This window comes from Musca autumnalis, unplaced genomic scaffold (genome assembly GCF_047663935.1).
Source record: "Musca autumnalis isolate F117 unplaced genomic scaffold, ASM4766393v1 scaffold_4, whole genome shotgun sequence".
Taxonomy (NCBI): domain Eukaryota; kingdom Metazoa; phylum Arthropoda; class Insecta; order Diptera; family Muscidae; genus Musca; species Musca autumnalis.
This window is the reverse complement of record NW_027411977.1, coordinates 136,583,338-136,602,096: the sequence shown is the minus strand read 5'-3', so window position 1 is coordinate 136,602,096 and position 18,759 is coordinate 136,583,338. Positions and strand designations below refer to the sequence as shown.

The window sequence follows — 18,759 nt, the reverse complement described above, 5'->3', positions numbered from 1 at the left end:
TGAGGGAAATTACATATTTTATGTTTTTAGGATAAATAAATACATATTAAGAAATAAAAATTAGTAGGAAATGTGAAAAACATCTGACTGATTTTTGGACATTGGAGCAGTAAAAATGTTACTGTTCGACGTTTAGGTAATCGTCTGTTTATTATGATTTATGAGGAAAATTAAATATTTGATGGCTTTCGGGTCAAGTAAAAATTAACAAATACAAATTAAGATGAGAATGTTATATCCATGTACTTAAAATTAGTTACAAAATTTGAGCGGTACAAATTTTTATAAAACACTATTTATTACATTTTTTGTTACATATAATCTAAAATATTACACGTTACTGTGGTTGCACATTTAGACGCTCTGTATATACATAATTTTTTAATGTGAACAAAAGAAATAGGGAACGGAAAATATTGATAACAACACAATGTTTGCGGAAATTGTACCTGTAACTTTTTGTATCAAAAACAAAATTGCTCAGTGAATGCAGTTGAAGAAAGTATGTGGATTTTCCCAAGTAGACTTGCACGTTTGAAGACACTTATTGTTTTGGGGAAATTGTACATGTTGATATTTGCACAACAAACAATATCACTCAATGAGAATGTGCTGATTTTCCGCAAGTATGATTGTGCATTTAAAGTCGACTTTATGATTTCGGGATATATACAACCACACACTTATTATTTTGGGGAAATTGTACCTGTTGCCATTTGTACAAGAAACAATATTCATAAATTAATGATGATGATTTTTTTTCTAATTTTCTACTAAAGCTCTCAACGTTTGTAACTAATTTAAAACACGTGCGTTTTATTTATTAATTTTTATTTTTAATTTTTACTCGTCCCACAGCCCATAAAATATTTAATTTTCCTCAGAAATTATAATTAGCAGCTTTTCGATTTGTAGAGATCCGGCAGTCGGAACACAACAATTTTTAGTGCTCCGCAGCCGAGCACTACGATTTTTATTGTTCCATTGTTTCGATTTTTAGAGATCCGGCAGTCGGAACACTAAAATTTTTAGTGATCCGGCAGTCGGAATCCTGCGATTTTTAGTGCTCCGCAGCCAAACACTACGACTTTTTTGTTTCATTGTTTCGTTTTTTAGTTATCCGGCAGTCGGAACACTACGATTTTTAGTGCTCCGCAGCCGAACACTACGATTTTTATTGTTCCATTGTTTCGATTTTTAGAGATCCGGCAGTCGGAACACTACGATTTTTAGTGCTCCGCAGCCGAACACTACGATTTTTATTGTTCCATTGTTTCGATTTTTAGAGATCCGGCAGTCGGAACACTAAAATTTTTAGTGATCCGGCAGTCGGAACACTACGATTTTTAGTGCTCCGCAGCCGAACACTACGATTTTTTTTTTGTTCCATTGTTTCGATTTTTAGAGATCCGGCAGTGGGAACACTACGATTTTTAGTGATCCGGCAGTCGGAACACTAAAATTTTTAGTGATCCGGCAGTCGGAACACTAAGATTTTTAGTGCTCCGCAACCGAACACTACGATTTTTATTGATCCATTGTCCAAATATCAAATCAGGCGTTTTTCTCGTGTTCTATTAAATTTTATTTTTTAATTTGTATTTATTAAAAAAAATTATAACATATCAAAAAATGTTGTCATGGCGTGTTAGCGTTCAAAGCCAACTCATAACTTCAAAGTCAGCGCAAAAAGCGTTTGTCATGAAGAAAATACATTTCTGTGGCCAAGTATCCGCGTTAATGTACAAAAACACATTTGCATTTGAAAAACGATAAGTTCTAGGACAGAGAAGCCATTACATAGTCGATACGTCCGAAGATTTGCTTTACCACCAATGAAACCAGGTAACGTAATTTGGTGACTATGTGGGTTCGAGTCCTTGGCTTTCCTTTTTCACTTGCAAATAAATTCAGATCATCAAGCTTAACTCTAAACGAGAAAATTAACAAAAATATAACATATTTAATTTTCCTCAAAAATCATAATATGTATACATACATGGATTTAAGAGGTGTATCTGAGTTTTTATGTCTTAATTTCTACTTATCTCAAAAATTATAAATATTTAATTTTCCTCGCAAATCATAATAAACTCGTGTGTGGTACATTATCATTACGTTATTTTTAGTGTTCCGACATGTGGTACACAACGATTTTTTAGTGCTCCGACTGCGGAACACTACGATTTTTAGTGTTCCGACTGCGGAGCACTACGATTTTTAGTGTTCCGACTGCGGAGCACTACGATTTTTAGTGTTCCGACTCCGGAGCACTACGATTTTTAGTGCTACGACTGCGGAGCACTACGATTTTTAGTGTTCCGACTGCGGTACCCAACGTTTTTAGTGTACCAAAATGTGGTACACTACGTTTTTCGTTGTGCTCCGGAACAGTATCACTAAATTTTTTTTTAGTGTTTGTGTTCCGGAACACTAACGCTAAAAATATTTTAGTGATAATGTTCTCGGAGCGGTACACTATGTTAGTGTACTGTTTATTTTCGAACTCTGTTTCAAACACACCAAGCACTGCCATATTTGCTTACGCAAGTTCACAACCATACGAGGGATGCACGATAACAATATGGCCTATCAATGAAAACGCAAATATTTACCATCAAAAATGGTTTTATTGTTTTCATAAGTAGTCTGCAACATGATGTATATGTTTTTCATGCGCTCAAACCAGTTGTTGAAGAACTTTGTTCACTCCGATTTAGACACCTCCAAAACATGGTTTTTGAACGCGTTTTGTCCGCTCAAACAGGCGGTGGTTTGAATCGATGTGTGAGACCTCGCATGTCGTAATGCAGAACGATTCGTTTTTAGAATTTCTCAGGAAACTTCAGGCAAACAAATTGACAAAGTGATTTTTTCAAGTGACAGTAAACAACACAACACATGGTTGTATAAGTATCCTAGCCTAAAAACGGTCAAACTTTCCAAAAAAAAAATCAAATCAAATCAAATGGCGCCTGCAACACACGGTGTTGCCTAAGCCTGATAATTTTTGTCCAGCCCTCGTATCAAATGTTTGTTTGGGAAAATGTGGCTTTGTTTTTAAACTGCTTACACCCGAAGTATTTCCAACACTATTTATCTGTTTGCCAATACAAACTATACCCTCAAAATTTTTCGCTAAAATGGTGGCTACGATAACACTATGCAACACTGAAAATGCAAACAACTTCTAGTATGCATTTTTTGAAAGTACATATTTAGACTACAAAAACCCTAGTAGGGTTTTGTCCTGTCAGATCCAGTTTCAATTTTATGGCCTCATCTAAACCGGGCTAAATCTACACTTTTTTGCATTTATCAGGCCTTTATCTCAGAAACGAATAGGAATTTGGCCTTGCTGTCTTTAGCAATATTGTAGCCCTAAACTAGTAGAACTTATCTTTTGAAAAGACCACATAAGAAAAACTCCATCTAGGGCATCAAAATCGATAAAATATAGAAAATTTTACATAATTGCTGAAATTCTGGTTAGTATCGGCTAAACTATTGGGAGTTGAACCAAGTAACCTTTTGCAAAAATCTTCCAAATAAAGTTCTCAACAATTCTGATACATTCTGATACTCTAAAATACTTACATCATGTTGTTTTAGCGGTATTTTGCATCATATCTTTTACAACACGTATTTCAAACACAGTTCACACCAACAGTTTATTCTCGCATTTCGGCTTTCACTACATTATTGACATTTTTATTAAATCGTCGTTGAAAAATGTACTGAAAACAACGGCATAGAGGCATTTTACAACAATGACATGTTCTGAAGAGTTGTGTATTACAATCCTGGGAATTTTTTTTCCAAAATAAAATATTCAGAAAAAATTAACGGTTTTGGAGATACGGTGCGAAATGTATAAAAATTGTGGAATTTTTGCATATATTTTGAAATTGGAGGCAATGAATGTAGTTTTTCGAGTTCATTATTTCCCCAAATATTTTATTCTTGTCCTTATCTACAAATTTGCTTCAGAGGTCAGAAGAAGATTCGCATTGGTTTCAGAGATATAGCCCCGAATTTCTTTAAAAACTCAATATTTAACCATGTTTAGATAGGGCCATAAAATCCGAGCTGGATCTAACACAACAAAACCCAACTAGGGTTTCTTGTCGTTTGGGTCTGTACATTGTTTGCACAAGATCACCTTAAAAATTTTGCACAGTGTTACCTTCGAAGGGAGTAACCGAATTGGTCATAACTTTGCATATGGTATAGATCAGGTTTGAATATGGGCCAAATGGGTATACTCATTCGTGTACCTACCGTACAAAATTACGAAAAAATACAGTTAAACAGCTCATCTCGCCGCAATTTTTTTTTAGAATCAAGTCCATACTTCCTGAGGTTATGGCCCAAAAACTACAAAAAATCCTGCCACCAACTAAACTGGTTAGTATGTAAGATAACACTCGAAGGGTGTAACCGAATTGATCCGAACGTTGTTCATCGTTTTATTTCTCAAAGTCTCGGATTATGGCCGAATATTGGCTACATCGAACCACAGTGCAGTTTGGCAACAATTGGGTATGCGGCCCTAAATACGACGGTACAATTTTTTTCCTGAGAAATTGGCCCAAAAAATCAAAAACCTGTATAGACGTCAGAAGTATTCACGGTTCGCCTTAACCAACTTTTAATAGAAGATGCGTACACCTGGGAAGTTTTTGAGGATTCTGAAACTACAATGTTCATAGATGAGAAAAATAAAAAATCGCCGGAGCGCTTTTTAAATAAATCGCTTTCAAAGATCAGATTTTAGGGTTTTTTAGGTTTACACGATTTTGCTTTGAACCCGCAAGTCCTATTGAAATGGGAATAGAGCAAATACTGTAGCTGTGAAAATTCTCTACAAGATTGACCTTTATAATATTTTCGTAGGTTTTACCATTTTTGAGATATAGAAGATCAAATTCAAATGCACTTACTGTATCACCTCCTTATAAAACAATGTCATGTATTGTGCGCCCTAAAGGCCTCGACACATAAGAAGCATGGCATTCTTGCTTAAGTCATATCTGGTAAATGACTAAAGACCAAGTTCGACCTAATTCATATGTGATTCTGAAATCTTTTTATTAGGTTTAACTTGGTCTTTAGTCTTTTACCAGATATAACTTAAGCAAGAATGTCAGGCTTCTTATGTGTCGAGGCCTTAACCAACTTTAAATGAAAACCGCATACACCTGGGAAGTTTTTGCAGATTCTGAAAAAACTTCCCAGGTGTATGCCGTATGATTGACCAATGTCATTCGCTCCTTTCGATAATTGTCACTCCCACAGTCATTTTAGTTGCATTTAGAGCTTTTGAACCATTATGTCAGGAAGTATGGATATACCTCCGAAAAAACATTATATCGAGGTAAACATTTCAATACTATTCTCGAACTGCCTTTGAATTGCATTTAAGCGAAAATTTCGAACTTTTGCGAGGGAGGTACCCGAAGTTGACGTACACTTAAGTCATAAGTTATAGTGTTTTTTCGAGCTTTTGGACCGGTATATCGGGAAGTATATTTAATTGTACCTCCATAATAGGGCCGCCAGAGAAGCCTGCTGCAAAAAATAAAGAAGTGAATGGCAGTCGTTGAACTGTCCTCGTGCGAAAAATTTTGAAGTTTTGTGTGGGAGGTACCTGTAGAATTGGAGCAATATATTTTGTGCAATAAAAAGGGAGGGGGGGGTGTTCATTGGTATAATAGATTTATTGGATTATACTGAAGAAATTTGTTCGCTAAAATATTGCTGATTTAAATTTGTTACTGGAAAATTAAACAGACAGACCTAATATTTCCTATAAAAATGTTGTTGTTTTTATTCCATGGTAGCTACAGCTTCTATTGTCTCAGAATATTTCCAGCAGTGCATTCCACTGATGATGGATTGAGCATGCCGGCATGATATATTCAACAACTATTTTTTATATGAGTCAATCCTTTATAGTTTGACATATCGCTCATTTACTCAAAGAGTGACACATTTCAAAAAATCTAGTTTCGAGAAAAATGTCTTTTACGTTGGCGATTCAAATTTTACTTTCCAAGTTAAAAATATTATTACACAAAAAAGAGAAAAACCACTTTTGCAAACAGCTAGCCAGATATCAGTGGTAAATTTCTGTGCATGATCAAGCATGATTTGAAGTGTTTTACTGCTCCATAGACTCAAAAATCGGTTTTGTTGAATTATGCCAAACTCGTAGTAAATGAGCTGTAACTCGATGAGTTTTTGAGATATCAGCATGAAAATTTGACACAAGATAAAGAAGAAGTCGTAGAAAAATAGAAATTGCTAACTCAGAAAACTAATTTGTTGAGTTATGCCACTCTTTGAGTAATTGAGCGATATGTAGGTAAAATAGATGTCCAAGCCTGTCCCAGCCGAATTAGAAGACTAACATCACTTTCCTATAAGTTCAGTTCAGGACCTATTCTCGAATCGCTTTGATTTTTGTTGCATCAACTTGTATTCAATGCCCCCCATACGACGGTACAAGTTTCATCGAGCGCAAGCCTATATTTCCTGAGAAAATGGCCTGAAAGGTACAAACAACCCATATGACACCGTGTGTGGTGGTTGGAGCGCAAGATAACTCTCAAACGGATCCGCCGATTCGGTCCAAAATTTGGCCTTCGTAATATTGTGTCCAAACTTAGTTTAAGTTCGAAGATAAACCGTTCAGGTACCTCCCCCACAAAAGTTAAAAAGTGTTCCGAAAAATTGTGCGCATGATAACTCTTGAAGGGAGTGACCGATTTGGTATATACTTTACACATCTTAATATATCTACCAGATATGCATCAGGTTCGAATATGGACTATATTTGTCCACTCCTTCGGGTACGTCCCACCTGCTCTCGAATCACTTTGATTTTTGTTGAAGCAACTTACATTCATTGCCTCAATTACGACGGTACATGTTTTTTCAGGTCGAAGATAGTTTTGACATTTCCTGATCCAAGATGGACTATGCGGGTCAATCCCTTTATGTAGCTTAACGCCGTTTTTACTTGTTTTATTTTAAGTTTGTGATGATCGGAACTTTTCTGAATAATGTATGTTATGAAGATTAAAATTTATTGTAGATAACATAGTTTTAATTAAGCTAAATTTTTAGGCACTAATATAAACTTGCATTTAAACAGCAATACTTATTTGTTAACATTTCAGATTTCAGCTTATGATTTCTGAAATTTCTCATAACCGTAACCATATTGACGTATATATTTACTATAAACTATGCATAATATTTCTGAGAGTTTTCAAGTTTATAATCATTTAAATGAATCTTTCTATAAAACAAAACTCAATTTACAATAATTAATGAGATATTCATTCATTCATTGTTTTCATTTTTTCAACAACAAACATACGAGTATCTGCCTGCGTTGACATTCTTTAAGAATGAATAATAAATAATTGTAATTGCCGTATTTGCAGGTGGATAAAGTAAAACTGTGAAAAGTAGAATTTCCCACTGAAAGCGGGAGATGAGATTTAAACTTGATTTCAATTAGGACTAAACTAGAAATTAAGAAAGAATAATATACGAGTCTTACGCTATTAACTATTTGACCTATCGATATAATATCGAGGAATTTGGTTCTTCATCGTAATTGTCAGTCGGAGGATCAGTTATTCATTGCAGCAACAACTAACACTAAGAGTTGTTCAACGTTTACATTATGTATTTATGTAGAAACGATTGTTTTGAATTGTAACATAATTCCATTGGCCACAAAAAATTATTTACTTTTATTGCGGGTATGTTCTTCCATTCTCGGAAGGTATAGATACGCTATACAGTGATTCATAATAATATTTACCGGCCAAAATTCTATAGATTTGAGTAACTCTGTTTTCTTTTATAGGAAATTTATTATGATTTCCTTTAATTACAACAACAACTATATCAAATTCGATCCAGAGGCTACTGAGAAATTTAGGGCCAAAGTACAACCTTATTTTATTTGAGTTATCCTTAAATCTTCAGGAATCAATTTGTCATGATGGAACGATGGAATTTTTGGGATTTCTAAACTTTAGGTACATGATACCTATGAAATAAAATGTATTTTTTAATTTATTATACATTTGAAAAAAAAAACATATATTAAAAAAAAAACAATTAAATTTTAAAAACTGACTTAAGTCCCATTGGGAGTTGTGTCCGCTTTTTACTTGTTTTCTCTCCACTCAACTTGAAGCGATCTATTTTGATTACAACGTTTGGTGCCGTGACATAACTCTCAAAACGATTTTGGGAGTTATGTCCGCTCTGGTAAAGGGCTGTTTACACCATCTATCAATGTCATATGAGCTGTCATTTCTTTCACCCATTCGACATTCTCTATGTTTGTCAAAATTGACGTCATCCATACAACTTTCAATTTGTGCGTTGTGTTATTTTCGTATGACATAACCTATAAATATAAAAACAGCTGTTTTTGTCATTGTTTACATTTATTGCTGAGTTAAAAATTTGCGCAAATTTTTAATTTTGGTTGAAGGAAAATGAATATCTAGCATGTTTGATGTGGTAGAATAGGTTTTTGGGGTTATAGAGGCATTCATGTTTTGCCACAAAGCAATAATTTCCAACACTGCTCCTTTCGACCAATCGATCTAAAAATAACATTATAAACACCCTTTATTTACTTTTCTAAATACTTAAATATACATAACTTTCCATTTTCTTTTTTAAAAGATTTTGTTTTTCAATTTTTTTTTTTTAAGAATGCCAGAAAACAGCTGATAAATTTATGTTTACATACGAGAATGCCGTATCAAATAGAGCGCTCCCTAAATGAAAAATTTACATATGAGTTGCCAAATCATTTTGATAGATGAAAATGTTCATAGTGGTCACACTATGTGTACAACATTCGCAGGTAGAAAATTTGACATCTCATACGACATTGATAGATGGTGTAAACAACCCTTAAGTCTCAAAAATTTTGGGGGGTATTACAGAACAACTCTGGGCATGTCACCTTACAAGACAACCATAAGTTAAAATGGGACAAACCATTGTTCTATACAGTAGTAAGAAATGCTTCTTGAAAAAGGGCTTCCCAAAGATCATAATACATTTAGATCAATAGAAATTCTGGAATAACTGGAACGAATTAATTCGAACAGAATTTTTAGAAAAAGCCTGAAGTTGTTATCATAGCTCTAATCTATTCAATTACAACGTGGTTCACTGTAGGTACTTTGTTTCTAACAGTGAGAGGGCTGTAGAGGTAATTGCACAATAAGATAATTTTGCTGTTGCCGATATCTAAAGATAATTTGAGATTCCCGATGTAAACATCTATTTGTTTATATGTTCACAAGCAATGTACTCTCTCTTCATTCATACATGGTAATATACGGTGAGTGCCATTTAGTGAGTATGATCATCATCTCAAAAAAATGTTTGGGCTAACATACCGAACCTATGAGATGAAAAATATTACGATGTCCACCATTTTAGCAAACATTTTTCAACCTTTGTGGGGGAGGTCCATTCGTTCGAACTTGATCTAAGTTTATACAAAATATTATTAGGTTCAAAGCTTGGAATCGTTTGATCCGTACGAGAATTATTGTGCATTAGGGTTATGACTTTTTGACATTTTTCCTCAAAAATGATTTCCTGTAGCAGGGATGAATGAACTTTTGCCTATTAATCACTATGCTATCGTTTATTCCATTGAAATACAAAAAAAGTTCACGCACAAATCGATTTTAAAAAAATAATTTTTTGAAAAAATATATGAAATGAAAAAAATTTTTTTTTTCAAAAAATTATTATTTTTTTGCACGAATGAATAAATATAAGCCTACTAATAACTATAATAACGTTTATTTCATTCAAATATTAAAAAAGTCGCGAAAAAAGTCACTTTGAAAAAATTTTAAATTTTTTGTTTTTTGTTAGAAAATTATATTTTTGAATAAAAGCGTTTACGACATTTTTACGATTCTCAGAATTGAAGAAAAATAGTGAGAAATAAATTTTATGTCATTTTAATTATCTCATGTGGCTCTAAAGTTTATTTTCAATTATATATCTGTTTTCAGTGACTTCAAAAAATTGTCCATAATTTTGATAAATTCCAATTTTAAAATCATTTTGTGCGTGAGGTTTTTTCACCGAATCACCTTATAATTAAGATTTTATGTAATCTTATGGCAAAACTCATCACACTATGATACAGGGATATGAGGTTGTAAAAAAGTCATAACCCTATTGTGCATACGAGGGTTGCACGATAACTTTCTGACCAAACAATGGCAACGCGAATATTTACCATCAAACATAGTTTTATTGTTTTTTATTAAGTAATCTCCAGCATAATTTATAGGTACACTTTTATCATGATCGTATTTATTCACAATTTCTTTACACCAATCGACAAGAGCATTTTTTGAGCGATTGTCAAATTGTTGTGGATCTAACGAGAACACCCCATTGTTACGGCCAGATGTTCACGTAATATCAAATGCTATTTGGTGGAAGAAATGCCCAAGGATGCCTCTATCATGGCAGAATATAACATGGAGATCTTGCATTATCCGTTCACGCACAGCTTACATTTTTTCTGGCACAACGGCCGTTTATGGACGACCCTCAGGACCTTCGTTTTTTAGGGAGTGTCGGCCACGATTGAATTCATTAAACTAGTTTGTCATAGTGCTATGTGATGGCCCTTTATAGACATACCGAGATTTAATTTGATCGATGTACTCTTGCGATTCATCTACGTCGAAAGTTGTGAAAAATAATCGGACGAAAATGTTCACAAGTAAATTCCATTTTTTTTTTCAAAGTGATTTTTTCATGTCACCTTAAACAACACAATACATGGTCGTATGTTAAACTGTCCTAAGTACGTTAAGGTTAAAAACTGTAAAACTTTCCAAACAATGTCAAATGGTGCCTGGCTCTCTGGCAACCCTTGTACCAGCTAGCCTAACAGACGTATGGACTAAAGGGCTACAATTTTTGTTTCGTTCAAAAACACTTGGAGTTCATTATTTCGATGAGGCCTAAAGGCTGCTGGTATAAAAAATTTGTTTATTCAAAGTGGTTTGTGCGGAACCTTTTTATACCCTACACCACTATGGTTTTGGCCAAAAAGTTTGTAACGCATTATACATTCCAAAATGAATGTCTCGACGAGTCGATCTGGCTATGCGTGTCCGTCCGTCCGCCTGTCCGTATGTCCATCTAAACCTTGTAATCACGCTACAGGTCGCAATTTTGATCGGATTGTCACCAAATTTTGGGTGTTGATGAGGGGAAGAAGCCTATTGATTTTGGTGATGGTCGGATAATATTCAGGGGTCGGAATGGGCAAAAAACTTATTTGGAGAAAAAGTCAACGTTTTATTTCAAAGCGCATATCTCCGCATCTATAAGGGGTATATCAAAAGCAAAACTATAGCTAGTGAAAGTAGAAAATATCACCTTTACAACAATGTATAGTAGGTTGCCGTAGGTGGTCAAACAACAGAGATATCGCAATAGTCGGTAGTGCATCCCATTTTCCGATTTTTTGTAATCACGCTACAGATCGCAATTTTGATCGGATCGTCACGAATTTTTTGGGAGTTAATGCGGGACCCTCGGAGGAAGAAGCCTATTAAGTTTGGTGATAGTCGGATAATATTCAGGAGTCGGAATAAGCAAAAAGCTTAGGTGGAGAAAAATCAACGTTTTTTTTCTTATGCGAATATCTCCGCTTATGGAAAGGAAAGCCCGTCAATGGAAGAAGAAAAAATCTCCTTTATATTGATGAAAAGTATGTTGACGTAAGTGGGCAAACAACAGGTATATCGCAAAAGTCAGTAATATATCCAATTTTCCAATTTTTGTAATCACGCTACAGGTTGAAATTTTGATCGGATAGTCACGAAATTTTGGTTGCTTATGGGGGTCCCAGAGAGAAAGAGGCATATTATTTTTGATGGTAGTCGGATTATTTATTTTTTTTACTTCAGTTTAGACGATATCCGTGGAATAACCACGGGAATGTCTATATATCTTGGTTTGTAATTTTATGAAGTATCTTTCAACAAAAAGTTTGGCATTTCTCGATCAAGTCCACAGCTTTCATAAGGTCTTATTTCCCCGATATTAAAGTTATTGTTCGACCAATTTTAGCGTTTTAAACTTGAAATAGCTTTTATTTATTCCAATTTTAAAGAATCATGATAGTAGCATTCAAAATTTGCATGTTTACTCAAGTTATTAAAGAATGTGCTATTCCGATGAAACACTTTAAACCGTAGAAATGTTGGGCTTGTTGAAAGAAAATTAAAAAAAAATTGTAACGGTACGTTATCGAAGCCAAACTTTTTGTTGAAAGATACTTCATAAAATTACAAACCAAGATATATAAACTTTCCCGAGGTTATTCCACGGATATCGACCAAACTGAAGTAACAAAAATAAATTTGAAATGTGCTATTGACATGAAACAGAGTGTATGTTATTTTAGGCATTAATAGGCAAAATATCAATTATTCTCACTACAGGAAATCATTTTTTAAAAAATGTCAAAAAATCATAACCCTAGCCACACCTTGCAATATTTTGACCTAATTTGTGGGTTTCCTTAGTTTCAGTATGTTTACTATCGAATCGCATATAGAAATTAACAATCGGTGACACAAAATTGGGGTTTTGAATAGGAAAACCGATTCCTGAAGCACTGGGCGTGGGCGCATTTAGAGCGCTTTAAAGAAATTTGCTTTTAAAAATCTATGGACTAAGCTGCGAATCTAATGCAGCCTTTTGAATGAACAATTCCATCGATTTCATTATCTACCCGTACTTATTTGTGGCGTTCGCAGTATACTAATGTGTTTTTGTTTCTATTTTTTGTCATTTCGTGTGCTCCCCGCTTGTAGCAGCATTTACTGCTGCTGTTGCTCCAGCAGCGGCGAGCAGAGGCGGCAGTAATGTTTTGAGCGCGCAAAAATGTTTAATAACATTTTTCAATTACTATTGTCAGTTTTGAATTAAACGTGAATACGGCAAGTTGTGGTAGCGAATAACTAAAGCGCAAGAAAAAACAAAGCGCAAAAGAAAATAATATAAACAAAACAAACGCAACGAATGAAAAACGGGCAATAGCTAGCAAGTGTATAATTTCTTTTGCATTTTAATAAAAAACTATTATTTTGATTTAAAAAAGTAAAAAAATAAAATCTGTACACAATGTCCGCAAACAACGAATCTGAGAAAAATGTTAGTACCGAAAATTCCAATGCAAATATGATGACTGTAGAAATACCAATTATATCTTCGGCAGCCGAAGAAATATCAACCTCTGTAACTAGTCCGACAACAGAAACTAAGCCATCTTCCGTAGCAGCACCATTAGCACCGATATCAGAGCAACCATCCAATACAGAGGATACAGTGGATTTTAAGAAAATGGATATAAATGATCAACTGCAGCACGAAAATCCCAATGCACCGCCAGCCACTGTAACAACGACAGTGACCATTATTACCAAAGGTAAGATCATCTAATCATCAGTGAGGGGTTGGTGGTAAACAAAATGCTAGTTTTTAAATGTCTGCATGTTCTGGAACACATGTTGATGTTTCTTTTTGTTGCATTTACACAAAACAACTTGCAACTCCAACTCCCCCTGAGCACTCCCAGCTCATCATCTGTTGGCAAAGAGTTGTTAGGCTAGAAAACTAGCACGATAACCATGAACATTTATTGTTTGTTGTCTGGGTAAAAGTTGCAGAAGTTGTTGGCTTAAATTCATTTTCACTTAATGTGGTTTTCACACAACCAACCATAACTATCGACCAACCACCTTACAACAAGACAAACAAAAATAAATATACAAATAAAAAAAAAAAAACAAAAACATCTAATTGCAATAACTATGCGTGCCTGCACAGAGTGGGAATGATAACCTCTTAACAGACATTGAACCACGGAACAGTGGTATAAAAAAGAAACGTTTGAAAAAAACGGTGAATTTACTTAAATATGGCTTATCCAAGGCATTACTTTCAAGTGAAATGAGGATTTATACGGAGTTGTAATGTGCCCTGATTTTAATTATGTACATCAAAGTGATCAGTCCGTCATTGAAAATTTTAACTCAACGGCGTTAAGAGTACGTTTATACTAGGGCTTATTATTATGATAAACTATAACTGTAAACAAATCAAGATTGAGTAGTTATCATGGAAATTAGATCCAGTTTAAATGTACGCCAAAACTGGTACTATAAAACGAAGCCCCACTATGTAAGTAGGGTATTTATTATAAGTTGGTTTTGGCTTAAAAGTTTATAACATATCGAAAGTAAACAAATGCAATAGTTGGGACGAATAATTGATACTCACCTGATCTCCTTGATTAGCAGGTTATATGTTCATACCCTCAATCCGTTTCAGACAATTTGGAGTCGATTTAGTACTGATCAGTGATCTGATCAGCCGTTTTGGTCCAAACTTGTAATAGCTTGTCCATATTTTGTCGGTCCACTCTTTTCTTTAAATCCCCCACAAAAGTTAACAGTTTTTCACTAAAACGGGCACAAGATATCTCTAATAGGGAGTCACCGATTTCTTCCTAATATTGCACATCACAATATTTGGTAGACCATGATTTCAATTTTTTTTCGCAAAAGTGCAGTTAAAGGACGGCGCACAGTGTTGCTGCTTCCATACAAAAGTAGACAAAAATAGAAGGCGTTGACCTAGGTTGATGCATTTTTCCACAAGTACTTATGAGGGCACAGGAATGAAAAATGTCAACTTAGGTGCATATCGGTTCAGATTTGGATATAGCGATATACATATATCTTTTCCCGATTTTGCTACAACTCGTTCAATTTTGATCGAATAGCCTTTAAATTTTATATGTGATATTTTTTTTTCTTAGATTTGGGAACAAGTAAAAGTCACTGGGAGCTAAATCAGGAGAATAAGGTTGGTGGTCAAGCAACTCGTACTTTAATTCGTTGATTTTAGCCATTGTTAAAACACTTTTGTGCGCTGGTGCGTTGTCTTGATGAAAAAATTTTTTTTTGTGTGTTGTAAGCCAGGACGTTTTTCTCGAATTTGTACATTTAATTGATCCAAAATGTTGCAATAGTACTCTGAATTTATTGTTTTACCCTTTTGCAGATAGTCAATCAATAAAATACCTTTGAAGTCTAAAAAAACCGTTGCCATAACCTTACCAGCCGATTGAATTGTTTTTGCCTTCTTTGGGGCACTTACTCCAGCTTCAGCATTCCATTGTTTGGATTGTTCTTTTGTCTCTGGAGTATAGTGGTGGATCCATGTCTCATCAATAGTTATGAAACGACGCTTAAAATCCATTTAAAACGATCCAAACAAGCTTGAGAAATGTTCATTCTTATGCGTTTTTGTTCGACTGTTAACAAATGCGGCACCCATCTTGCAGAAAGCTTTTTCATCTGTAGTTCTTCATGCAAAATTAAATGGACTCGATGATTTGAGATGTCCATGATATAAGCAATTTCACGCACTTTTATTCGTCGATCATTTAATACCATATCATGCACTTTGGCTACAATTTCTGTTGTTGTTGCTGCTGTTTTTGGACATCCACTACGTGGTTCATCTTCAATGCTTGTACGACCACGTTTAAATTCAGCAACCTAATTTTTTACTGTTGCATATGAAGGAGCACTTTCACCTAACACATTCACCATATCATTATGAATTTCTTGTCCCGATAAACCTTTTTTATGTAAATATTTAATGACAGCACGCATTTCTAATTTTTCCATTGTAAAAAAATTGCGGATGCGTCTTTTTTGAACACCTGTTTCTATATGAAGGAGTTGCCAGATCGAAACAAAATTTAACATGTGTTCATAACAGAGATGGAAGTTTCCAAAACACTTAACTCTTTTCTGTTTTAACCGCGCTTTTTGTGCTAGGCTAAGAAGTTTCCGAACTGCCCTCGTATTCATCAAAAATTGAGAGAATTATAGGAAAATCGGGGGAAGATATATATGGGGGCTATATCCAAATCTGAACAGATTTTTGCAAAAGTCGGTGAAACTACTCAGGGGCCTAAGATAATATCACATATTAAATTTGAAGGCTATTCGATCAAAATTGAACGAGTTGTAGCAAAATCGGGAAAAGATATACATATATGGGGGCTATATCAAATCTGAACCTATATACCTCAGAAGGTTGTAGGTATGGGCAGAATGTTTTTACACATTTCGCTTCGGAAGAGATGTCCTATTAACGTAAATCAACAGCCAAGGTGGCAATCATAAGATATACTCATTTCGTAGAGTAATTAAGAATTTATATTTTTTTTATCAAATTTAAATTTTTAATTCTTAATAACGGTACTTTGTCCATGTCCAGTTGATGTCACTGTACTAAAATTTTATATTTATAGCATACCCATCAAATCCCCATAGATTACTGGGAAATATTTTTCATATTTAAAGAGCTATAACTTCGTTATGGATGCACATATCGACAAAATTCTTTCAGATTCGTCGTATCTGATGTGTTTACTGTAAGAAAGAAACGTAAATATATAAAAGTTAACATCACATTTTTTCGATTTTTGTCCACTGCGGCAACACTGTGCGACGTGTCCACCTATTCCAATTGTACACAAATATCAAATATAATAATAATTGTTTCACAAACATCCCAGAAGGGATAAGGAAGACTTCTCTCATATCAATAAGTGCACCCCGATTCATATTAGCTCAATGATATGGGACCTACTGTTTATTGCCGAGTCCGAACGGCGTGTCCTAAGACACCACTTTTAGTGAAGTTTTACATGGCTGAAATACTCAGGAAATGTCGTCAACATTACTGAGGGGTATTTTGCCACCGTTGAAAATTTGATGTTGTCTGGCCTGGGAATCGAACCCACGACCTTTAGCGTTTTGTTTAATCAATAAATGTGTGAAATATTTTATCAGTTCAAAATAAAAAAAAATCTATTATTCTTTTAGTCAATATGACAAGTTTATTTTATCAAACTGTATTTTGACATTGTGATCAAACAATTTTATTAAATTTTGTCAATATGATATTTTTTATCGCCGGAAAATCTATAAATTTTTGATTGAATCTTTGAATTTTTTTATCAATTTTTTTCTATGTATACAATGGGTGATGCTAATGGTGACTCCACAGTTGAAACCATGTGGAGATGGACGTATGCTTCTTTATGCGGATTGTGGCTAAAAATCTGTATCAAACAAGTGAGAAAAGGCTATAGTCGGTACGGGGCCGACTATGTGATACCCTACACCACTACCCCTGTGCATAATCTTTTCACTCGAAAACATTTCTTTTACGGAGATACGAAAGTTTTCACCTATCTGGCTTTTATACCAAATGACTTAAGGCAAACTGAACCAAAATAATTAATATTTAGTTTTATATTTGACTACTCTCGACATCACCAACATCAATAGGCTTCTACCTCTGTGAGAAAATTTCGTGATGATCCGATCAAAATTCCGACTTGTAGTGTGATTGCAGAAAAAGTGGAAAAAAGGCAGCCATGCGATATCTCTATTATTTGACCACCTACGCCAACCTAATTTGCATAATTTTAAAGATGAGATTTTCTACTTTCTTAGTCAGGCTTTGCTTTTAGAAGGTCCCCAACCAAAGGTGTGATATCCGTCATTATTAATAAAATCGCAAAAATGAAAAGTTGGGTTGTATCAGCGACTATTGCGATATCTTCGTTGTGTGACCACCTACGACAACGTACGTTACATTGTTTCAAAGGTGATATTTTCTACTTTCATTGCCAAGTTTTGCTTTTTATATACCCCTTATAGACGCTGAGATATTTGCTTTGGAATACAATGTAGACTTTTTCTCCAAATAACTTTTGCTCATTCCGACCCCTATTATTATCCGACCATCACCAATATCAATAGGCTTCTTCCCCTCCGGGACCCCCATCAACACCCAACATTTCGTGACGATCCGATCAAAATTGCGACCTGTAGCGTGATTTCCAAAAATTTGAAAAATGGGATGTATTACCGACTATTGCGACATCTCCGTTAGTTGGTCACCTACGCCAACTTGGTTGCATCATTGTAAAGATGGGATCTTCTACTTTCATAGTCAGGCTTTGCTTTTGGAAAGTCCCCAACCAAAGCTGTGATATTCGTCATTATAATTAAAATCGCAAGAACGAAAATTTGGGTTTTATTTGCGACTATTGTAATATCTTTGTTGAGATATTTGAGATATTCGCTTTGAAAAAGTTTTTTGCCCATTCCGACCCCTAAGTTTTTTGCCCATTCCGACCCCTTAATATTTTCCGACCATCACCAAAATCAATAGGCTTCTTCCTCTCCGGGACCCTCATCAACACCCAAGATTTGACGATCCGATCAAAATTGCGACCTGTAGCGTGATTACAAGGTTTAGATGGACAGACGGACGGACGGTCTGACGGACGGACACACATAGCCAGATCGACTCAGCTCGTCGAGACATTCATTTTGGTATATATAAGTATGGGTCTACGACCATTATTTCGATGCGTTACAAACTTTTTGGGTTAAACCAATTTATAATACCCTCTCCACATAGTGGTGTAGGGTATAAAAATCTCTTTTGAACTATTCGCAGTTGACACAAACTCATTTTTGATGGTTTTTTCCCGGTCAAATCAAGTCGATTGCATTACAAAACGTGCCCTCTTGACTCATAGGTAGAAAAATCGAC

The 18,759-nt window shown here is 34.8% G+C and overlaps 1 protein-coding gene across 4 annotated transcripts in view; it reads left to right on the top strand.

Annotated features, from left to right (window-relative positions):
• LOC141402533 (plasma membrane ascorbate-dependent reductase CYBRD1) overlaps positions 1 to 18,759 on the top strand; it is a 103,796-nt gene that overhangs the window by 29,570 nt on the left and 55,467 nt on the right. Inside the window, exon 1 of one of the 4 annotated variants that reach the window (XM_073984032.1) lies at positions 12,914 to 13,531. The exons of the other annotated variants lie outside the window; for them this stretch is intronic. Within the exon in view, the coding sequence (XP_073840133.1) occupies positions 13,228 to 13,531 (304 nt within the window). The 5' untranslated portion in view covers positions 12,914 to 13,227. Of the gene's footprint in view, positions 1 to 12,913; positions 13,532 to 18,759 lie in introns of those variants that run through there. 4 annotated transcript variants of the gene reach the window in all.